Raw genomic sequence first — 25867 nt, 5'->3', positions numbered from 1 at the left:
CCTGTGGTTATGAAATACTCACTTAGAAGGAAGTGGAATAATGGGCATTTAGTAGTAGTTCTGTATTAATTATTAGAAAATATTTAATTATTCCATGATAATAGTATTACATATTATAGTATTAAATATAATTGATATTAGTAATTAGCAAATAGTAATATGAATAATAGAAATAATTACTAAGTACTAAGTATATAAAGTTAGTACCCCACCCCAATATATATAACATTTGAGATAGGAGCTGGTATAATCAACATCTTTTTTTTTAATTAAAAAAACGGAAGTCTTTAGATTAATGGCCACGTTAGTGTGGCTTTCACCTTCACATACTACACACTATACAAGTGTAGTTTCTTTTTTTTCTGAGCACCCTATTAACACCCTTTACTTTTTTTTTATTATTGATATTTCTTATTGTTTTTGTTTTTTATTGATCTTATATTATATATTATTTGAATGTAGATGTGAAGGATATTGTGTATTTAGTTTAAGAAGACATAGATGCGGATTAAGGTGGATAGAAATTCTCATTGGATTGATGTCCGGGTGCAACGGGGAGCTGGGGGGGTCAAGAAGGCTACTCCAAAAAAAGCCGCCCTAATAGTATAAAGGTGAAGACTGGGGGTGATGGAGTAACCTTCTGCAGTTGGAATGTAAAAGGAATTAATGAACCAATTAAAAGGGGAAAGGTGTTAGCTCAGTTGAACAGATTGAAGACAGATGTCATCTTCCTTCAAGAGACTCATCTTAAAAAAGATGCTCAACATAGATTAACAGCTAAATGGATTTCTAAGGTGTATCATTCTACATTTATTCATAAATCTAGAGGAGTTGCAATAATTATTCGCAAAGGTATACCTTTCATACAAAGTTCTATTATAGAGGATAAAGAAGGCAGATATGTAATAATTACAGGGGAATTATATTCAAAAAAGGTAATTTTAATGAATATATATGCCCCTAATTTTGATAATCCATTATTTTTTAAGAAAATATTTAATAATATTCCTATATCCACTCAACACAATTTAATAATTGGAGGTGATTTAAATTGTACTTTAGATAACTATCTAGATAGATCATCTGCAAAAAGGAAAGCTGCCTCGAAATCAAGTAAATTCATAAATGCTTTTATCAATACATCTAATATTAAAGACATCTGGAGGTTAGATAATCCATCCGGACGAGAATATTCTTTTTTCTCGCCCGTACATGGAACCTATTCGAGGATAGATTATTTTTTAATAGATTCTAAATTACTTCCTTTTACGTATGATGCAAAATATCATAATATTATCATCTCGGATCATGCGCCATTAACATTTAAGATAAAATTAAAAGATATATCTAATAAAACTACTACCTGGAGATTTAACCCTCAGATATTAAAGGACAATGACTGTTGTAAATATGTGATGGATCAGATTAAATTATTTTTTGAAACTAATGATAATCCTGAAACTTCTCCATCACTATTTTGGGACACATTTAAGGCATTCATGCGTGGCGCAATAATATCCGCACAAGCACATCTCAATAAAGAAAATCGAAAAATAGAACAAAATTTAGAAAATGAGATAAAACGTCTAGATAATGAAAATATAAAACAGCCTTCCAAAGAGTTAAGTAATAAAATTGCATCAGTAAAATATAGATTAAATAAAATATATTCTAATCAAGTGATTAAACTTTTTCAACAAACTAAGCAAGTGTATTTTGAATTTGGAGATAAGCCACAAAAATTACTAGCACGACAGCTTAGAAAATTAGAAGATGAGAAGATGATACACGGAATTAGATCTGAGTATGGAAATATATTAATTACTCCAAAAGATATTAATGATAGATTTTTACAATATTATAAAAATCTTTATTCGTCAAAACTAACAGGACAAACAGATAGTATGGAAATATTTTTACAAGAATGTCAAATCAATAGCTTAGATCAGGAAGGTAGAGAATTGTTAAATGCTGAAATAACAGTAAAAGACATTATAGAATCAATTAGTTTGCTAAAGAACGGAAAAGCAGCGGGCCCAGATGGCCTGAGTGCAGAATTTTATAAAAAATTTCAAGATCTGATTTCCCCAAGATTACAAATAATGTATAGATATGCATATGACCAAGGAAAATTACCAGAATCTTTAAATGAATCCACAATTACACTCATCCCTAAAGTAGATAAGGATTTGGAAGATCCTGGATCATATAGAGCGATTGCCCTTTTAAATACAGACCAAAAAATATTAACTAAGGTCTTATCTAGGAGATTAAGTTTAGTGATCTCTAAATTAATACATTATGATCAAACAGGTTTTATCCCAAAACGTTACTCATCCCATAATCTCAGACGTTTGTTTAATATTATATATTCAAAAAGAATACGAGATACGGAACTAGCGGTTATATCACTAGATGCAGAAAAAGCGTTTGATCAGGTGGAATGGATGTATTTATTTAATATAATGGAAAAGTTTCAATTGGGGGATAGATTTTGTAAATGGGTAAGAATTTTATACTCGAATCCTATGGCAAGAATTTTGACTAACCAAATTTTATCAGCCAAATTCAAACTCTCTAGGGGATGCAGACAGGGATGTCCGTTATCACCCTTATTGTTCGCATTGGTGATAGAACCATTGGCGGAAAAAATTAGATCTGAACCTGAAATATATGGCTATAATACTGATACAACAATTAATAAAATTTCTTTATATGCAGATGATGTTTTGATTTATATTACAAAACCGGAAATTAGTATTCCCAACCTGCTAAACATTATAACTAAGTTTGGTGCATTTTCTGGGTATAGGATTAATTGGGATAAAAGCGAGATTATGCCAATAACAGGAATAAATCTAAATACATTACAACAATACCCATTAAAAGTAGTTACAGACAAACTTAAATATTTAGGGATTAACGTAACTAAAACTCATAACTCATTAATAAAATCCAACTATCCTCAACTATTAGATAAACTTAGAAAAAATATTTTATATTGGAAAACACTTCCTATATCCATGATTGGTAGAATAAGTGCCATAAAGATGGTATTTCTACCGCAGTTGTTATATTTGTTTCAGGCTATTCCTTTTTTTCTTCCGAAAACTTTTTTAAAAAAAATTGATAATATTGTCAATAGTTTTATTTGGGATTATAAAAATCACAGAATAAATAAAAAACATCTATGCAAAGCTAAGATAAATGGAGGATTAGCACTTCCAAACTTTTTATATTATTTCTGGGCTGTTCAGATTAAGAATATGAATTTCTGGTGGGTAAATATGGATCATGAACCGACATGGTTAAATATAGAAAAGGAAGACTGTCTACCTTTCAATGTAGGTTCGATAATTTTTGCACCAACGGAAGTACAAAAAAAATATTATAAAGACAACCTAATAACATATAATAATAGACGTATTTGGAAACAAATAGTTAAGACTCTACATTTGGATAATCTCTCATTTAGATTACCAATTATGAATAATCCAGCGTTTAAACCTGCTATATTAGATGGGGGGTTTAAACAATGGGATGATTTAGGAATTACAAGGATAGAACACCTTTATAGAAAAGGAAAATTTCTTTTATTCCAGGAGTTACAAGATATTTATGGATTGTCTCCACAACATTTGTTTAGGTATTTACAAATTAGAGATTATATTAAATCCAATACACAAGATTATAAAAATAAAGAAGCAGGATTGTTAGACGAACTGTTTAATTTACATCCAAATACAGAAAAATTAATAGCCTATATATATAACATCATTTTGGATAAGGAGAATCCAATAACGGAAATATATCGTCAAGCATGGGAAAATGAAATGGGATTGGCTATAACAAAAGAAAACTGGGAAGAAAGTCTACAACGAATACACCGGTGTTCATTAAACGCCAGACATATACTGATACAATTTAAAGTATTATATAGGTTACATTATTCGAAAACTAAATTAAATAGTATTTTTCCGAATCTCTCCGCTATTTGTGATAAGTGCAAGAAAGCAGAGGCAAATTTAATACATAGTTTCGTTACATGTCCTAAATTGAATTATTACTGGACAGAAATTTTTAAAGTTATTTCTGAAGTCATCAAAGTTAAATTGGACCCTAACCCAAAGCTAATAATATTTGGAATTCCGGATTTACATCTATTACTTACAGTAAATCAAAGAAATTTCTTTGATTACTGTTTGATAATTGGGAAAAAAATCATATTGAAATTTTGGAAGGGAACACTATCCCCCACAACCAAAATGTGGGCAACAGAGATGATGGAGACGTTACATCTGGAAAGAATTAGATTTGTCCTATTGGACAAGTATAATTCTTTTGAACAGATATGGTCTCCATATATACAGTATTTAGAGAAGTAGCTGTTCTTGGCAACACAGCTCGGCGTGCACCCTGCGGGATTTGGTGAGAATAATTCATTTTTATATTGGAATTAACATATATGTCTTTATTGATACTATCACTTGTAGTAGTGTTATTAATAATACATATTGTGGTTACTCAAATTTTTTTATTTTTTTTTTCGTTTCTCTTTTCTTTCTTATATATAATCAAATTATTATTTAATCACTCTCTTAATGATTTATAACTGTTCTATTCTTTCTCTATCATTATTTCTAAAAAAATAGTAGATAAGTATTACTAGTGTTTTACTTAATGCAAATTGAATTAATTTGATATAAAATTGTTTGAAGCATTGTAATTGATTACCTTTAATAAAAAAATATATTAAAAAATAAAAAGAAAATAGGAGATAGGTGATGAGTATTTATATTCTTGACCATCTTTCACCCAGTCCGGAAACAGTTGGTTTTTACGATTTTGTTGCACCATATGCTTCCAAGAAGTCAATAAATGAAGACCAACTCGTTAAGAATTGGTCTTGTTTATCTGTTAGGATGTTCTTGTCATCTTACAATGACTATTATGCAAAACCACAACTATTCGGATCACCCTACATAATATACAAAACCTTATAGACAACACCCGCCAAATTACCCCAGCACTCTGTGTTCTATGCAAGATTCCAACATATAACCATATAACAATTACAGCACGGAAACAGGCCATCTCGGCCCTACAAGTCCGTGCCGAACAACTTTTTTCCCTTAGTCCCACCTGCCTGCACTCATACCATAACCCTCCATTCCCTTCTCATCCATATGCCTATCCAATTTATTTTTAAATGATACCAACAAACCTGCCTCCACCACTTCCACTGGAAGCTCATTCCACACCGCTACCACTCTCTGAGTAAAGAAGTTCCCCCTCATGTTACCCCTAAACTTCTGTCCATTAATTCTGAAGTCATGTCCTCTTGTTTGAATCTTCCCTATTCTCAAAGGGAAAAGCTTGTCCACATCAACTCTGTCTATCCCTCTCATCATTTTAAAGTCCTCTATCAAGTCCCCCCTTAACCTTCTGCGCTCCAGAGAATAAAGACCTAACTTATTCAACCTATCTCTGTAACTTAGTTGTTGAAACCCAGGCAACATTCTAGTAAATCTCCTCTGTACTCTCTCTATTTTGTTGACATCCTTCCTATAATTGGGCGACCAAAATTGTACACCATACTCCAGATTTGGTCTCACCAATGCCTTGTACAATTTTAACATTACATCCCAGCTTCTATACTCAATGCTCTGATTTATAAAGGCTAGCATACCAAAAGCTTTCTTTACCACCCTATCTATATGAGATTCCACCTTCAAGGAACTATGCACGGTTATTCCCAGATCCCTCTGTTCAACTGTATTCTTCAATTCCCTACCATTTACCATGTACGTCCTATTTTGATTTGTCCTGCCAAGGTGTAGCACCTCACATTTATCAGCATTAAACTCCATCTGCCATCTTTCAGCCCATTCTTCCAAATGGCCTAAATCACTCTGTAGACTTTGGAAATCCTCTTCATTATCCACAACACCCCTATCTTGGTATCATCTGCATACTTACTAATCCAATTTACCACCCCTTCATCCAGATCATTGATGTACATGACAAACAACAAAGGACCCAACACAGATCCCTGAGGCACCCCACTAGTCACCTGCCTCCAACCCGACAAACAGCCATCCACCATTACCCTCTGGCTTCTCCCATTCAGCCACTGTTGAATCCATCTTGCTACTCCTGCATTTATACCCAACAGTTGAACCTTCTTAACCAACCTTCCATGAGGAACCTTGTCAAAGGCCTTACTAAAGTCCATATAGACAACATCCACTGCTTTACCCTCGTCAATTTCCCTAGTAACCTCTTCAAAAAATTCAAGAAGATTAGTCAAACATGACCTTCCAGGCACAAATCCATGTTGACTGTTCCTAATCAGACCCTGTTGCAGTTCCTTGCGTATACAGATCTGAGAAGCATGAAATTACCAAAGATGACAAATAATCATTAGAGAATCTGAGGGAGTATATCAGTGAGGATTAATTGATGAAACTTCTTTATTATGAGATAAATATTTGCATAGAGGTGAGCATCATATCATATCATATATATCATTTCATATATCTATTAAAACTCTGTGTGTGTGTGTGTATGTGGATGTGTGTGTGTGTGTGTGCGTGTGTGGGAGTGGGTGTATGGCATTTTGCCTATGAAACGTATTTTCTTGAAAACCAGACACAAATTCGCTGAGATTTTTACATATTTCGGTGGCGATTTAACTTACGATTTCGGAAATGGACTCCTCCCTAAATTTGATCAATTATTTCCCCAGATTTTTAATAAAGTTGTTCACAAAACGGACTGTTTTTTAAAAATCAAACCATTGCGGCAGCTGTGAACATCACAATGCCCTTGCTCGCGGCACCCCCCCTCCCCCGCACTTGATTAAAGCAGATGTTCTCAATGCGCAGGCGCACTTTCCACCACCCTTCCCCCCCCCCGTCATTTTTTCGCGGACCAAAGATCCAGAGTAATGGCCACCAGTGCCACCTTCTCATAGCGTGCCCCGCGCGATAATAACGGCTGCTGCCGCCCGGTTCTCCTCCACTCCCCCCCCCCCCCCCCCGGGCCCGGCTCTGTCATGCTGGCGGAAGCCACAATCGTCTGGTCCCCCCGCTGCATTTTGCCGTCCTCAGATCGCTCCGTGCCTCGCTGGCGGCCCGCAGGCTCACTCGGGACCACGCCCGCCTGTCCACTCCACCCCCACTCTCCCCGTACTCGGGGTCTCTCAATCCTCAACATCTTTTGTTTGCACATCTGCAATGTTCAAAGAGATTTTTCAGCAAGTTCTTGTGTTCTTTTTAATTGTTGCAGAAGACAATACTCTATGCAGTCCAACCAACGTTTTATAAGGTACAACATGACTTTCTGATTCTTATACTCAATGTCTTGACCGATGAAGGCAAGCATACTATGAAGTATGAACTATGAACAGTATGAAGAGGGCCTCGACCCAAAATATCACCTATTCCTTTTCTCAATTGATGCTGTCTGACCAGCTGAGTTATTCCAGCTTTTTGTGTCTATCTTCATACTATACTTATTTACCACTCTATCAACTTGTGTTGCAACTTTCAGGAAACTATAGACTTGGACTCCAAGACCCCTTTGTACATCAATGCTGTTAAGGATCCTGTTATCAACTATATATATATTCCCTTTACATTTGATTTTGCAAAGGGCAACTTCCTCATACTTGCCCAGAGTAAACTTAATTAGTCATTTCTCTGCCTATATCCGCAATTGTTCTGTAGACATACCTACTGTGTCTGTGTTGGATTTGTATTAGGAATCTATCAATTGAATGCAGTTGCCTATGATCAGTAGCCAGATAAAGGGGTATTAATGACTACTGACAAAGGTCATAAATAGCTGAAATATGCAGTTAAAGCCATAGTTCCAAGTGGACTAGTTTATTTATTAACTAGAAGATAAGGATATTTATTGTACATATTAGATTTTGTGATGTTCTTTCAATTGGAAATAGCACAATTAAAATGTATGCAGAATGTGTCAATTAAATCGGTGCTCAAAAAGTATTGTTTTATATAGTTTTCCATGAAAGTGCACCTTCCATAACATGGTTTCACTCATTACAGCTGGAAAAGTACTTGAGGTAAAGTTTTTCAACATTTTTGCCTAAGGGAGAAGGGTGGCTGACTATGTGACTGTAAAAATACTTGGTAAAGAACTGTTAAAAGCAAGGTCATTAAATAAGAATTCAGACATCATTCTTTCATTATTGCTTATAATGATGTATTTCGCTCTGAGAGAGAATATCATGCAAAATTCCAACACGTGCACTGGTTGAAGTGGACCCAAAGACACAATAAAAGCTCTGATCCTGGAATTAAAGAGGGTGGGCTATAATTAATGCACAGAATTATTTTTGTTATATTAGGTCAATTCTGGTCAAGGGTTGTCTCGGAAACAGTTTTCCTACCAATATGGAGTAGTCTGCTGTGATTTTCCAGTTTTGATTTCAGGGTTTAATCGGCAGGTGGGTGGACAACGTCTAGAGGTGTAAACAAGACAAAAGGGTGTCAGATAAGAAGAAAACAGGAGTTAAATGTAAAGCGATATATGGCGATAGTGGAAGGGGGTAGGGAAGTGGGGGGGGGAGGAGGGGGGCGAAGGGGGGACAGGATGATGGAACAAATGGTAGGAACTGCATTGTAAAACCTCTGTCTCACTTGGAAGGGCTGCTGGTGGCCTGGATGGGGGTGAGGGATAAGGTGTAGGGACAGGTGTTACACTTGTCCCCACTACTCTAGTGTAAGGGAAAGTACCTGAGGGGTGGGGGTGAGGGTATGAGTGAACCAAGGCTGTGGAAAGGGGTGGTTAGAGGAGGTGCATGTGAACTTGTCACCTGGAAGGGCTGCTGGGATACCGGGAGTATAGAGAAGGCATATGATACGCTTGCCTTCATTGGTCAGGGCATTTGTGCAAGAGTCAGGAAGTCATGATTCCTCTTTACAAGTCGCTGGTTAGGTTGCATTTGGTGTATTGCATAAGTTCTGTTCACGCTATTACAGATGTGGTGGTTTTGGAGAGGGTGTATGAGAGGTTTAACAGAACGCTGCATGGATTAGGGGTAGTAGCTTTTGGGATGGATAGTTTGGACAGACTTGGATTGTTTCTCTGGAATGCTGGACGTTGAGGGGGGGGGGGGGGTGTGATAGAAGTTTATAAAATTATGAGAAGCATAGATAGGGTAGACAGAATCTTTTTTCCAGGGGGACATGTTGATGAATCAAGGATATAGTGTTAAGATGAAAGGAACAAAGTTTAAAGAAGATGTGCGGGGCAAGTATTTTACACAGAGTGGTGGGTGCCTAGACCATGCTGCTGGGGAGGCAGTTATGATAATGGTGTTTAAATGGATATGTAGGTAATGGGGCAACATGGATCATGTGCAAGCAGATGAGATTAGGTTAGAAATAAAATAAATAAATAAATGTATTATCTTGGCATCATTTTCAGCAGGGACATTGTGGACCAAGAGACCTGTTCCTGTGCTGTACTTTTCTACGTTCAAAGTATGGATTTATTTTAATGTAGTCATTATTTGTAATTAAACCTCTCGCTCCAGGTAGAATTCTGGTATATTTCTGCTGCACACCTTCAAGGACAATATATATCTTTTTGAAGGGCAGTGTTCAAAACTGCTCATAATATCCCAGGTGTAGTCCATCCAGGCCTTTGTGCAGCCATTGCTATGGAGCCCATATTTCCATCTGAGGGCAGTAACTCAACATCGACAGTGAATCAAAAGGAGACATTCCAAGACTCAACATCTCACTGACCCACTGGATAAGATATGACCCACATAGGAGATTAGTGACCAAAATTGGAGCACAAGGTATTGACATGGATAGAAAATTGGTTGGCAGACAGGAAACAAAGAGTAGGGATTAACACATGTGCAGTGAACCTGGTGATCTCAGGCTTGTTCCGGCAGGTCAGTTCTGGTCTCAAAGGAGGAGGGTGGCAATTTCAGTCTTCTCCATGCAGTTCACCTTTGCCTCAGTGGTCTCAGGCTTATCCTGACAGCTCAGCACAATTTCAGGCTTGGCGAGGCAGTGCTGGTGATCTCTGGGCTACTCTGGTGATTCAGTATTTGCGTCTGTGTGTGGGGCACAGTCCCTCATTGTCCATGGGCAGGAAGATACACTAACATCTTGGACCTCTCATTCTTAGCTTCAGTAGAGGCGCTGGCTGTCTAGGGCTGCTTTGCAACAGCCAGTCTTGACCACCCAATGGTGATGATAGTCTCTGGTTTGTTCCAGTGGCTCAGTCTTCCTCAAACCTGTGACTGGGTTACACAGCTACCACTTTCTCTCCCTTTGTGTCTCTCGTCTGAGTTCCTTCCTCTTTATTTCCTGATTCTTCACTCACCTTCTCTGGCAGGGATGCCTGGGTTTTATAAAAGAGTAGGTTGATGAGGTTCGGGTGGACCAATCTGATTTCAACTAATTGGACCTAGCTGTTACCAGTGATGCTGAGGATTGGCCTCTCCTTGCCTGTCTGCTATTGATAAGGATCAGGGCGGCATCCGAGGGAGAGGGGGGCACTATTATACTGGGTTTTAGATGGTTGGGAAGCCTGAGAATTTTTATTCGCTACACAGTTAAATATTAAATATATTAGTAACTACTTGATTCTATTTCATCGAGCAGACGTTTTTCCATTGGAAACTGTGCCGGAAAATTCATATAATGAATAAAGATTGAAAAGTTGTGTCTACAAAATACTGATCAGTTCTCAGGGGGGAACCTGGCAATGCACCTTACTGGGTAAGTGTCTAGGTGCAGTCTCTGTGTCCCATGGTGTTATATGGAAAGCTTGGACAGAGAAGAATGAAACCTGCCTATGTTTAGCCTATCCAATAAAAGGCACTTAATCCAGAGCCAACTAATTGATTTAGATTTCTCACTGTCTGTAATGCCAACTGCTTATAAAGGCCACACTATTGTAGACAGAACTGATGGAATGAGTATACATCTGCCAGGAGTACTCTCCTAAAAATTATAAGTGCCAGGAGCGTTTCATTAGCAACAATCAGGTGGTGGAGGAAAGGGTGGAGTTTGAGACTGGAAGGTGGTAGTTAGAGAACAAAAGGCTGCAGATTCTGGAATCTGATGAGAAAGGAAGATAAAGAATGGAACAAAATAAGGAGAGATGGTGGTAGAAAGGGACATGTGAGGGGTGTGGTGGGGGGAGTGGAGATACATGGGCGAGTGTAAGAAGATGGACAGATAGAATAAGCAGTGGGATAGGGTAAGAAACGGTGATAGTGTGCTCGGGAAACATTGTGAGAAGAAGGCTGCATAAGTAGATAGAGGGAGAGAGAAAGGGACAGAGGTTATCTGAAATTAGAGAATTGCACTGAGTTGCAGACTATCCCAGTGGTATATGAGGTGCTGTTCCTCTGTGATGGGCCTTACCCTGGTAGTTGAAGAGGCTGAGAACTGACTGGGCGATGTGGGAATGGGAGGCTGAGTTAAAATAACTGGCAACCGAGAGATCCAGATGGCCATAGTGGATGAAGAGCAGGTTCTCAGCAAAGTAATTGCCTAGTCTGCATTTAGTCTCACCGATTTAAAGGAGGCTAAATTATGAGCATGAACACAATGAACAAGATTGATGGAAGTGAAAGTTAATCTCTGCCTCACCTGGGTAACATGGATGGGTGGTGTTTCGAGTCAAGACACTAGCATCAGAAGAAGGGTTCAGACTCATGATATCACCTATCCATGTCTTTCAAAGATTGAGTCATACAGTGTGGAAACGGGTCCTTTGGCCCAACTTGCCCACATCAACCAGCATGTTACATCTACACTAGTCCCACCTGCCTGCATTTGGCCCATATCCCTCTAAACCTGTCCTATCCATGTACCTGTCTAAATGTTTCTTAAACGTTGTGATACTACCTGCCTCAACTACCTCCTCCGGCAGCTCGTTCCACACACCCACCACCCTCTGTGCGAAAAGGTTACCCTTCAGGTTCCTATTAAATCTTTCCCCTCTCACCTTAAACGTATATCCTCTGGTTCGCGATTACCCTACTGTGGGCAACAGAATCTGTGCGTTTACCGGATCTATTCCTCTCATGATTTTGTAGATGTTGACAGTTCCGCTTAGTTATTCCAGTATTTGTGTCCTAACATACTGTAAAGTGTTACTGGGCAAGTCCTGCCACAGTAGAATATTAATGAATGTTGAAGTCATGTTGAAGATTTGGGAATGGGAGCTACATGCGGAATAACATAGTTGTATCAATCACCTTGATTTTCTTTCTCTAGGATCTGGATATTCGTATGCTGAAAGCCATGATGTTGACTATACAGTAAAATATACTGGAAGCAGTTATGACATGAATTATAAAGGTAAGCTCTCTATAGGGACATTAATCTGTGATAGCTATTCTGAATGCTTAATTATGGCAAATTAATTTAATTCTAATCACATTTATACTGTTAATATGAAAGCAAAATAGCAAAAAAAGCAAAAACCATGTATGATTTTTGTTATGAGAATGTTGGAACTTGTGAAGAAAACTTAACTACAATCAATAACATCTCTACAATGTTCTCCTCTTCTCCTGAAGCAGGTATTTCATTTTGGGGTTCCTTTAGCATGAGCGATCCTTCTCAATCACTTACAAATGAGCATCCCCAAACTAAATACTGTTGTGTTCTGATTTGTAAACTATCTGGAGTAAATGTGCCATGACCAAATGTAGATATGTAAGTTCATAAGGAATAGCAGAATTAGGCCATTCGCCTCATCAAGTCCACTCTGCCATTCAACCATGGCTGATCTATCTCTCCCTTCAAACTACATTCTCCTGCCTTCTCCCCATAACCTCTGACACCTGTACTGATCGAGAATCTATCACTGCCTTAAAAATATCCACTGACTTGCCCTCCACAGCCTTCTGTGGCAAAGAATTCCACAGATTCACCACCCTCTGACTGAAGAAATTTCTCCTCATCACCTTCCTAAATGACCATCCTTTAATTCTGAAGCTATGACATCTAGTCCTAGACTCTCCCACTAGTGGAAACATCCTCTCCACATCCATTGTATCCAAGTCTTTCACTGTTCTATATACAGTAGATAATGTAGAATGGTGTACCAATGCAGATTTCAAACCCTCAATCGTGATGTTTTCTGCTTACTTCATATTGGTATGAAACCTGTTCCTAATGAAAGTTTTCAAGATCTTTTAAAAATTAAGAACATTGATTATGTTCCAAAAATATTGTCATTATTTTTAATTGTTGGAGACCAATTGCCTGTATTTGAAGGGATTCAGCAGGACTTCTGCTCCAAGAGGGGAGTGGAAATGTTTACTTTTAGCCAGTGTTGCGAGGGTTTGGATTTTAGGATATTTTCCTTCTGCAGTAAAAAAGTTTAAATCAGAAACACAAACCTCTAGCTGCTCTGCTCTTTTATAGTTCTAAGTTGAATTTTGAGCTTTGCAAAAGATGTTAACACTGGCAGCATGATGAATATTATCTCAGTGAATGAGATGGAAACAACAAATATGACTAGATTTGAACATACAAATGTATGAACTAGCAGAAGCTGGCCAAATGGCTCCTGAAGATTGCTCTGCCATTTAATAAATTCATAGCTGATTTGTTACCTTAATCCCACCTATTTCACCATTTGCTTATCAAATATTCAACCACCTCGGCCTTAAAAATATTCAAAGACTCTGCTTCTAAACCTGTTGAGAAAGAGAGTTCCAAATGTTCACCATCTTCTATTGAGAATAAAAAGTCTCACCTCTGTTATAAATGGATGGCAGTAACTTGGCTACAATGGCAATGCAACAGGTGCCAGGAATTTGATCGGGCACAGTAACTAATTCAGATTGTGAAAACCGTAAGAAATTGTATACCCAGATTTTCAAAAGCATTTAGTGAAAACTTCATGAGTTTATTAGCTAATGTCAAAACAGTGTGGATTCTGAATAAAAACGAGTTTCAGAGTATTAGTCCTATTAATTCAAGATAAGGGGAATTAAATGAGGTGCAAGATCTGGTGTTGAAACTACTTACGTATAGAACCTCTTGCTAACTCAATGCCAAGTTGTCAAATTTATTGATATTGCCACATTGAAAAAAAAGTTCAAAATTACAAAGGTCACATGAATGGAATAAAAACAGCAAGGGACGAAATGGACAGAGATCCATGAATTCAAACAGTTGCAGCAATCAATTTGCCCTCAACAGGCTATTGCAATGTTATGTTAAAACAGCTAAAATTAATTTTAAGGTATCCACAGTCAAACAGTATAGAGCTCTATCAGCCTGTACTTGAGCAATGTGGCAATTCAACGTTTTATCAACAAGATGTATTAAATATAATAGCCCTGTCCTACGGTACGAGCTCATTCCAAGAGCTCTCCCGAGTTAAAAATAATTCAAACTCGTGGTAAGCACGGAGAATGAACGTAGTGGGTACATCGGAGCTCGGGAACGTTTCTCAGCGCTAACAGCAGGTACTCGGGAATACTCACTAACGGCAGGTAAGCACGGGAAGACTCGTGAAGATTTTTCAACATGATGAAAAATGTCCACGAGAGCCCTGAGTAGCGACGAGTGGCCATTACCGTAAATCTCTGAGTTCGAATCAGGACAAACTTGGGAGAACTCTTGGAATGAACTCGTATCGTGGGACAGGGGTTTAAAGCCAAAGAAGTAATTGTTAATTTATGTATGCAATGTTTTAACCAAAGGATGAATGATGAAAGGATAGAAAAGAAATGAGATATCATTTGCAGTTTGCAAATATTGTCCTAATCAGATTATGCTCTAAAGTTTTATTATATTTTTCTTTATCCTTTGTTTTAATGCGAAGTATAACATTAAGATGGTGCCTGTCTGTGGCGACATGTTGCCAGCAACACAGCAGAAAATCATCAGATATAATATCTCAGCTTACCTGTATAAAAGAAATAGCAGAAACTGGCGATGCAACTGACAAACTGCTTTAAACGCATTAACGCTATTGCGATCTACCAGCAGCAACGGAGCTGCCGACTGTAAGCAAATTTCCGATCGCAGGGGAATCCCCGACCTGGCGGAGGATCGCCGGAAAAGTAAATTTTGTACCTGGAAACACCGGAGTGACCTCCATGATGTCTGGAAATGTGGCCGGCAGACAGGACTGCGTTAGACTGAAGCACAGAGGTCTAGGCCCCTTCTCCCTACCATCCTATTAGCCAATGTACAATCACTGGAAAATAAAGTGGAGGATTTAAGGTTTCACAGAGACATGACTCACCCCCAGCTCCCCAGACTCAGCCGTCCAACCTGAAGGTCTCTCCATCCATCGTAAGGATTGTACACAGGCACATGGGAAAGGGAGGCGGAGGTGTCTTCCTCATGGTCAACTCTGCGTGGTGCTCAGACATGGCAGTTTTGTCTCACTCCTGCTCTCCGCACCTGGAACATCTAGCGGTGAAGTGCCGCACCATCTACCACCCGAGGCAATTCACCTCCATCAACCTGACCGCGGTCCACATCCCACCCCAGGCCGATGTCCATCTAGCATTGGAGGACTTAGACGCCGTGGTCAACAAGCACCAGACAGCGTACCCTGAAGCCTTTACCACCATAGCCGGGGACGTCTACAAAGCCAATCTGAAAACATCACTCCCAAACTATCACCAACATGTTGCCTACAGCACCAGAGGATTAAACACCCTTCACCACTGCTATACGACCATCAAGGATGACTATCGCTCTATCCCTCGCCCTCACTTCGGGAAATCTTCAGAATTGGATGCTTCCTTTACAAGATAGTTGTATAATAATTTATTGTTGTTATAGATAACATAGATAAGTTGTTTATCGTTTGTCATGTATTATGGTGGTGGGTACTGATTTGTTTTTACTGTACTGTATATTATTTAAATATATGAATAAATATTTTTGATTAATTTTTTTTTTAAAGCTAATTAGGTGAACGGGCCTGGCAGCCTCGCTGGTGCATGCCCAGTGTGTAGGTGAGTGGGTCACTAAAACCAATGAGCTGATTGTGGACATTGGAAGAGGAAGAATGAGGACCCACTATCCTGTTTATAGATGGTGGAGAGAGCCAAAAACTTCAAATTCCTGAGTCTGCATATTTCCAAAGATCTTTCCTGGACTCAGCACACTGATGCAATTATAAATAAAGCACATTAATGCCTCTACTCCCTGACAAGATTAAGGAGATTTGGTATGTCAGGGAGGATTCACTTGAACTATTACAGGTGCACTATAGAGAGCATATTGACTGGTTGCATATGGCCTGGTTTGGCAACTTGAATGTCCACGAGTGGAAAAGACTGCAAAATGTTGTGAACACTGCCCAGTCCCTCACCGGCTGAATTCCCCACCATCGAAGGATTTATCGGAGTCGCTGCCTCAAAAAGGCAGCCAGCATTATCAGAGACCCACACCATCCTGGCCACACACTAATTTCACCACTGCCATCGGGAAGAAGGTATAGGATCCTGAAAACTGTAACGTCCAGGTTCAGGAACAGCTTCTTCGCTACAGCTATCAGGCTATTAAACACTAAACCTCAAAAAAGGTCTGAACTTCAATAGTCTATTATTATGTGTGTACTTGTGGGTATGTGTGTATACATACACACTGAACTATTTTTCTCTCATTTATCATATTGTTTACAGTATACTGTGTTTACATATTCTGTTGCGCTGCAGTAAGTAAGAATTTCATTTTTCTATCTGGGGCATATGACAATAAAACACGTCTCTTGACATTATTAGCCAACTCGGTATCTTCATGGCTAAATCATACACTGTGTGTAATGCTGAGTATTACACCGCACAGAGAGATAAATTATAATTTCCTTTAATTTCTCTGGGTGAGAAAATATATGCTCATCTGACAAATCAATGTGATTGCCATCTAACATCCCTTGAGAGCAGGTGAGAACAAGTTGAAATTTGAATGTAGTTCCCTCACTCAAAAACAATTCCCTAATTACAAACTTTTGGACAGGTGGGATAAGGAAATCTAAACATCCTACTAAAGCTAAACTTGTTTTTACAGAACCAAGATGGTGTCATCCATTGAGCATAGAAAATGGGATCGCAGAATGTTATTCACCGAGAGGTCCAAACTATAGGAGTACACTTGGAACCCGATGTCACATATCTTGTGATAGAGGATACAGGCTCTTGGGTCGCAAGCAGGTCGAATGTCGCGTGACCAGGCGCTGGTCAGGAATCAGCAGATGCAAAGGTAAGTTTGTGAAAAATATTTGTAATTAATCATACACTATTTGGCTCAGTTGATAAAAGCAGGAAGAAATGTAGAAGTTAACCTTCAGCCATGTCGAGTTTTTAGCTTCCTATCAAACAGTGAACAGCATGGAACCAAGTAGTTCCATGGCCTAAGTAGTCTGGAAACCAATCACCAATTTATACAGGCAATGATTTGTTCCACAAAGCATACATATATAGATACATTTGTTCGGAAAAATGAATGATGAGACCCAGATTAACCTTGTGAGAGTGTGGAACTGTGGATAGCAAATCAGCAGAAATGGGATTGTGTGCAGTAAAAGCTTGGTAATCTAGTCCTTTATTAATTGGTGTTCTCCAGTAAATGACACATCAGAGGGAACACCAGGTTCAAGATCAGGGCACCGTTGAGCGAGTGCCCTGGTCAATATCGGGGCAGCACGGAGGCAGCGTTCTGAGCAATACTGGGGTAGCACTCAATAGACAATAAACAATAGATGCAGGAGTAGGCCATTCAGCCCTTCGAGACAGCACCGCCATTCACTGTGATCATCCACAATCAGTACCCCGTTCTTGCTTTCTCCCCATATCCTCTGACTCCACTATCTTTAAGAGCTCTATCTAACACTCTCTTGAAAGCATCCAGAGAATTGGCCTCCACTGCCTTCTGAGGCAGAGAATTCCACAGATTCACAACCCTCTGTGTGAAAATGTTTTTCCTCAGTATCTGCAGTTCCTTCCTACACATCCAAGTGGCAAAATGTTTTACCTTATTTTTATTGGTTTCAAACATGTATTGATATTTATTGTTAGGTTTCATTGTTGGGACACTAAAACCCTATTTTGCAGAATTGGTTTGTTGCAACAAAAATAAATCAAATATTTACTCTTGTTAAAGTAATTTATTTAGAAACAGAAAGACGATTTACTTGGGGAATACGATGGCCCCACCAAACAGGAACCAGCGAGAGAAGGAATCTGTTAGGTTTCTTATTCCTGCTTGCTCTCAACTGATTCCTGTTGGACTTCCAAGTTCCGCTGTTGTGTGAAATCTCAGCCAAAACCGATTGTCCTGGTTCACACATTAAGAGTTTCAGTTTAAATAGCCATTTAATACTTGAATCAAATCTACTCCCATTCCCAATGAAAGACAATCTGTGTCATCTGAAAAAACTGGAGAAAATAGAGAAAATTGTTTTCAAACTTTTCACCTGTGTACCCTTCAAAAGAGGACAGATAATACAGCCTTTTACAAAATATATGTACTTACTCTTCAGTAAGCATTACATCAAATTGAAATGCATTACTGATTAGTAGAACAAGCCTCACTTGAAATTGTTGCCCTGAGGCCTTTGTTCAGAACATAATTATGCATGAGCTGTTGAGTCTGGGGAGCAGAATGGACAGGAAGTTTAGAAGAAATCTTTTCCAGATTTATTCCCAGTCTCAACCAAACTCAAAGTGAAATTTAATGTCTTAGATTTTCAGGCAGTGGGATTGTGAGGACTTTACAATATAACTTGTGCTGATTGTACTTCTTGGCGAACGTATCCTCTATCATTTGGTCACTAGTGCTTCATTTAGTCTTAAGCACTTTGAGTTGTATCTGGTAAATGTCATGAATCATCAGTCTGGTTTTTGTCCTTTGATGGAAATAGTAGATAAAACAAGATTGATAAAAAGAGGAGATGGAAAAAAGAAAGAAAATGAGAACAATAAAAGGAAATGTAATTCAAATAGCATGTTATGTTCTTTTTTTATATGGTTTATATGGCATGCTGTAGGACTCCTTATTTCCTTCAGTCTTTCTTCCTTCAATCAACATACTTTCAAAATTAAAACATGGTGATATTTAATCACTACGTATGAGCTGTAAGTCTTCTCATATAAATATGTTGTTATTGAGGTAGAATAGAATATGTTAGGTTATCCACCCTGACAATTTACTGTTGATTCAGCATCCTCATCACAAATTACTTTCCAATTTGTCTTTCTTTTGTTGCAAACTTGGAAATGTTACATTCTAGCTGTTAACCATCTGTTCATAATTATCTATTACCCACAACTCTGCAAGTCCTTGTTGTGTTGAAACATTTTCATGTGGCATTATGGCAAATGTCTTATAGAAATACAAATAAATTACATTGACTGATTCCTGTTATCCATCCCTAAACAAAAATATGTGACGTGAACTGAGGCACAGAGACTAAAGCTGATGGATATAAAAGGTATTTGCTCATCACAACAAGCAGAAAATCAATTGGAGACCCTCTCAATAAAATTTCTCCAAACTCAAAGTATATCGAGTTTTTAAACTCTTTAAGAACTACGATAACAGCCGGTGATTCAATACTATTTCCACAGCAACAATGACATAATTTACTGCAATAGTTTGAATGTGACAAATGGTTCTATTGAATTACATATTTACAATGGGAGCACACAGTAACTGTAAGACAGCTCTGAATGTTCAAGTGACAAAAAAAGTAACAGAAAAGTGGACTGCAAGCCTAGATCTGTATCACAATGGTGCAAAGTAACTTAAACTGAAGATGTTTGACGAAGACCAATGAATGCACACCATTGTCTTACAGTTGACTGATGAATAAGAGAACGTCTCATGGCCACACATGCCACGTCAGTTTTCATATTATATTGTTTAAGCAGCCAGTTGCCTCACACCATCAAACACTCAAGTTCAATTCTGACTTCAGGTGCTGTCTGTGCGGAATTTGCATGTATTCCCTGTGACCGCCTGGGTTTCCTCTGTGTGCTGTGGTTTCTACCCACACCCCCAAAATGTGTGGGTTTGCAGGTTAATTGTAATTAATTTGTAGGTCAATTGGCCTCAGGGAATTCCCGTATTGTGTGGTAAGTGGATGAGAAAGTGGGTGGACAGTGGGGGGGGGGGGGGGGGGGGGGGCTTTCTGGAGCGTTAGTATTGGTGTTGTGGGCTGAAGGGACTGGTTTCCAGAGGGCTAGCTAGTATGGGCCAAATGGATTCTTGGGGTGGCAGCTCAGTCACTCAAGCCTGATGTGCTGGCAGCTAACTCACGGCTGGTGGGCTGGCAGTTGACTCACGGCTATTCCTTGAAATTCCATTACAAGCAGGGTGCAAGGCCACCAAATTCAAGTGCAGTTTCATACCATTTCAAGCAGGGTTCAAGGCCACCAAATTCAAATGCAGTTTCATACCATTTCATGCAGGTTGCAAGACCACCAAATTCAAATGCAGTTTCACCAGTCATTGAAAGTGGGCATGCAGGTGCAGCAGGCAGTGAAGAAAGCGAATGGTATGTTAGCTTTCATAGCAAAAGGATTTGAGTATAGGAGCAGGGAGGTTCTACTGCAGTTGTACAGGGTCTTGGTGAGACCACACCTGGAGTATTGCGTACAGTTTTGGTCTCCAAATCTGAGGAAGGACATTATTGCCATAGAGGGAGTGCAGAGAAGGTTCACCAGACTGATTCCTGGGATGTCAGGACTGTCTTATGAAGAAAGACTGGATAGACTTGGTTTATACTCTCTAGAATTTAGGAGATTGAGAGGGGATCTTATAGAAACTTACAAAATTCTTAAGGGGTTGGACAGGCTAGATGCAGGAAGATTTCTCCCGATGTTGGGGAAGTCCAGGACAAGGGGTCACAGCTTAAGGATAAGGGGGAAATCCGTTAAAACCGAGATGAGAAGAACTTTTTTCACACAGAGAGTGGTGAATCTCTGGAACTCCCTGCCACAATACCATTTCATGCAGGGTGCAAGGCCACCACATTCAAATGCAGTTTCATACCATTTCAAGCAGGGTGAAACCACCATAAAACCACACAAAACACCACATAAACACCACACTCACAGTTCAGTAGACATTCAGTGTGATCAGTTGATTCACAGCTCAGGCAGAGTCGTGACCTCTCCCTCCCCCATCTTGCAGAGACTGAGCCACATCCACACTTCTGGGTTTTATAACCCCTCCTACCGGAAAACGTGTGGCCTTCATGGCGTGATTGACAGGAGAGAGATTCTCAACATTTTTTTAAACACTAATAACACTTTTATTTGATGGGAAGAATCCTCTGCACCTGATGAGCAGAGGGGGACTGAGTAAGATGGCCAAAAATCACAGCCGTAAGTGGTAGCGTTTTATCTAAGATCAATATACAGTGCAAACAGGAAGTTGTTAAGTTTAGACTTTTAATCATTTGCCATTTCAGACCAACCACCACCAACCATTTGCTGTGCTTTATTTCAAACCAACCACCACCAACCATTTGCTGTGCTTTATTTCAAACCAATCACATTTTCATTTTCAAACCACATTATGGGCACTCAAGGTCAGCAAAACCACACTCACAGTTTAGTAGACATGTGTTCAGTGTTATTCACAGCTCAGACTGAGAGATGTGACCGTCTCGCTCCCCTATCTTGCAGAGACTGACTGAGTAACTCAACACATCCGGGTTTTATAGTCCCTCTGGAAGGGACGTGGCCTTCAGGAGAGAGAATATTAACATTTTTTAAACACTAATAACTCTTTTATTTTTCATCAATGGGAAAAATCCTCTTGCCCTGCACAGCGGAGGGGGACTCTGAGTATGTTGGCCAAAAATCACAGCCGCAAGTGGCAGCATTTCTTCTAAAATCAATATATAGAACAACAGGAAGTGGTCAAGATCAGACTTTTTGTTATATAGATTTTTTCCATTGATTATCTGTTTACATAGCTTCTAATGGATATAAGTCCCCCATGATTATTCATAGCAAAGCCCCTATTATTTTTGGATTTCTAATCGATTAAACTGGCTACCTATTACTATGGGGCCTAAGACAATTCATAGAAACATAGAAAATAGGTGCAGGAGGAGGCCATTTGGCCCTTCGAGCCAACACCGCCATTCATTGTGATCATCGCTGATCGTCCCCAATCAATAACCTGTGCCTCCCTTCTCCCCATATCCCTTGATTCCACTAGCCCCTAGAGCTCTATCTAAATCTCCCTTAAATCCATCCAGTGATTTGGCCTCCACGGCCCTCTGTGGCAGGGAATTCCACAAATTCACAACTTTCTGGATGAAAATATTCTTTCTCACCTCAGTCTTAAATGGCCTCCCCTTTATTCTAAGACTATGGCTCCTGGTTCTGGACTCGCTCAACATTGGGAACATTTTTCCTGCATCTAGCTTGTCCAGTCCTTTTATAAGTTTATATGTTTCTATAAGATCCCTTAGTTCCTACTAGGGTGTCTTCTACTTCCTTATATCCAGCCAAATATAATCTATTTTCTGATCTCCCGAGCCAAGATCTTTTTTCACTAATGCACTGGTCAACCTTTATCATTAGAACATCCCGCCCACTCATTCTTCATTTTATATTTAAACTAAACCAAGTGGGACCCGTTGGGCCCTATTCCCCCCAACGCAATATTCCACCACTCACCCATTCCCCCAACGCAACCCGTTCCCCCAACACAACCCGTTCCCCCAACACAATATTCCACCACTCACCCATAGCCCCCAACTGCGCAGGTGCGGCTCATTTCCCCTCATCCCTAACACTCCCTCCCCTCCTCTTCATCCTCTCTCTTCTTTCCCCTCTCCCCCTCCCTTCCCCACTCCCTCCCTCAACTCACCCTCTCCTTTCCTCTACTCTGTCACTCCCTCCCTCCCTCCCTCCATAACCCCTGTCCCCTCCATACCCCTTTTGACGTCATTGTGAGGCGGAAGCTGCTGTTTTTTATATGTAAATGAGATCCCATTGTGATGTCATTGTGGGGTGAAGCACTGTTGACGGGCAGTTTATGTAAATGATATCCCATTGTGACGTCATAACCTGCGAACTGCCAGTGCAAGTTCAAGTAATTTTTCTCAAACTGGATTTTGTAAAGTTTAAAATGTGAATAACTTGTAAAACATAACATCAATCTGAACGAAACTTGATAACAACACACCACAGGACAATCATGAGTAACACACACATAAAATTAGAGTTTTAGTAATATACATAGATAAGAATGACAAAGTAGGGAAAGGGAAATGTTAAGTATGACAACAAGTTGAAAATAATGAAATGGAATTTTGGGCTGGAGTTTGTTTGATTGCAGCTGCGTCTCCTGCAGAATCTCTGCAGCTGCACAAACAATTAGGTCCTGAAGGTCTAGTCAAGCTTGATATGACAAAAAATATGTTTTTGTGATTCAATAGGGTCCAGAACCATTGCTGCTGAGTTCAGGATACCAGATGTACATTGTACATTGTATACATCTGTGTTGCATTGTGCAAGTGTGAACATCAGGAAATTGGTGACCAACAGGGAGCCCGTCATCGAGATTTCCCCTCTGCACTGCCAGTAAAAGGCAGTCCAATAAAAAGCACACCTTGTTACCTGCTCCGTTAGAAGATTTATTTCTATTCATTGTTTGAAACTAAATGTATTTAACACCTGTTTGGGAACAGTGTAATACATTTATTAACTCAATCTCAATTCCATTCTTGTAGAACAGTTTCCTCAAAAATGGTGAATCCACTGGCACCAACATGGAATTAAACAATAGAATTATGCTCATGCTTTGTTCCTTTCATGTATCCAGCTTATATAAAATAAATGCCCTTGCCATTTTTCTTGCGTGGCCAGAGAAAATACAAGAGGCAAGAGCAGCAGGTGATGAGAACATCTATATTCTTACTTGACAACGTATTGTTGCTCTTTCATTGTCCTGGGCTTAAATATTGGACCTTCTTACTCAGCATTAATCAAATACCTTTCCTGGAAAGAATGCAATATTTTTCAGGTTCACAATTGTGAATGGGCTATAAATGTTAACTAAGTCAATCGAGCTTCTGCAAAGTGCATATAAATATATCTTTCCTCTGGCAATATCTTTTGGACTACCACATTTATTTGATACTAAAAACAATGAACTGAATGTGCAGTGAGGTTTTCTATAACTGAAGAAATTAGATGGCCCTCCAAGAATCAGAGACATCCAGAGTGCTCAGTGTGATCAATGCAACTGGAGAATTCTGAATTGCATTAATCTCAGGAACAGGATTCACATGATAACATTTGCAAAGTCACAGAATTAATTAACCTGCACCTGACAGTTTTATGTCACAAGATTTTTTTTAATCCTTATGGTCAGCATTGCTTTTAGATTAAAACATCAATAATATGATATTGTTTCTCTTCCTTGTTGTATACGGCTTTGGTTATTAATTTGATTGTTCATGGATATTATATATTCATATAAACTAGTTCTCTTTTGTGCTGACTCTGTAAACACAATGAACCTGATCATAAACTCCTCAATATCATAAAACTGGCATGTCTCTGAGTGACATATGTTCAATAACCAGAGGAAATTATTAGCTTATATGACAAAAGTTTTGGTAATTCAAGTTTATTCCTTAATGACTCTCTTCTTTTCCAGAGGTACGTTGTTATCTACTTCCTGTGTTTCCCTATGGATCATATGCATGCTCAAAGGGGACACGCATGGATTCTCAGTGTGAGTACATATGTGAACAAGGATACCAACTGGAAGGAGATAGAATAAGAGTGTGCCTGCAGAATGGCCATTGGAGTGGGACTGAACCTTTATGCGTAGGTAAATTGGACTGGAAGCCATTTAGTTCTGTATTTAGAGACTTTTTAGAAAATGTATAAAAAGAAGAAAATGTAAAATATTCTCTTGTCTTAATATCTGCTCTTCAAGGGGATCATCTGGTCCTACAATTCAATCATAATTTTCTTCACTGGTATTATTTTACTGATAACAGTGAATGTTTCATATTTTATAACTTTTCAATTATTGGATCAATATTATCCCATGTGTAATAAGTGGCAAGCAAGTATATTAACTCTTCTCTGCTTGGCGGAAATTGTTCTCACCCTTAACAATTCTGATTCATCCCACTTCCTACAAAACCCCTTAGTTATCAAAGCACTGGAAATCCTTTTAAATAGTCATCTGTTGTAAAGAAGATTCACTTCTGGCCATATCTTTTTTATTATAATGTTACAGTTGTTAAGAAGAGGGGTGCTTATATAAAAAACTTTTTTAAATCAATTAATATCAATATCAAATAATTCCAAATCAAATATAAAATGGATAAGTGCAGAATAAATTTATTTAATTACTCCAGTGAGCTGTCTATTTTTTTTAACACCAGTGATTCCAATACCTTCTAAGAATAATATTATTAACTACGCAGTTTTGGGAACAGTTTACTTGTTGTGATTCAGTGCCTGAGGAGAACTAAGGTCATTGGCTAAACTAGTTCAACATCAGGAAGAGGACATTCTCTTACTTTAACTTGGCTTAACTGGAACCTGGAACAAAGAACCAACATATTTCCAAAGGTAGACATTTTATTGCCTGGAACAGCTTCGCAGACAGCCATCTAGTTATTATATAAAACTCTCGCCCCAGATTCCGAAACGGAACTCCGTCCGGCTGCCTGCCTGCCTTTCGATTCGTTCCCGCCGTGCGATGTCACAATGCCCGATGCTCGCAGACGTCCAATCGCGATGCCCGAGGCTCGCAGACGTCCAATCGGAACGGATCCATTTACATGTACGGCTTCCGGCCTGGCTTCCGGCCACATTTCTTCCATTGATTCC

At 39.0% G+C, this 25867-nt stretch overlaps 1 protein-coding gene across 1 annotated transcript in view; it reads left to right on the top strand.

Annotated features, from left to right (window-relative positions):
• srpx2 (sushi repeat containing protein X-linked 2) overlaps positions 1-25867 on the top strand; it is a 60863-nt gene that overhangs the window by 19476 nt on the left and 15520 nt on the right. The window contains exons 3-5 of the mRNA XM_033030536.1: positions 12282-12365; positions 17058-17249; positions 24675-24851. Of these exons, the coding sequence (XP_032886427.1) occupies positions 12282-12365; positions 17058-17249; positions 24675-24851 (453 nt within the window). The remainder of the gene's footprint in view (positions 1-12281; positions 12366-17057; positions 17250-24674; positions 24852-25867) is intronic.

Source organism: Amblyraja radiata, chromosome 12, assembly GCF_010909765.2.
Source record: "Amblyraja radiata isolate CabotCenter1 chromosome 12, sAmbRad1.1.pri, whole genome shotgun sequence".
Lineage (NCBI taxonomy): Eukaryota > Metazoa > Chordata > Chondrichthyes > Rajiformes > Rajidae > Amblyraja > Amblyraja radiata.
The sequence above is the reverse complement of the archived record's forward strand: the minus strand, read 5'-3'. Positions and strand labels throughout refer to the sequence as shown.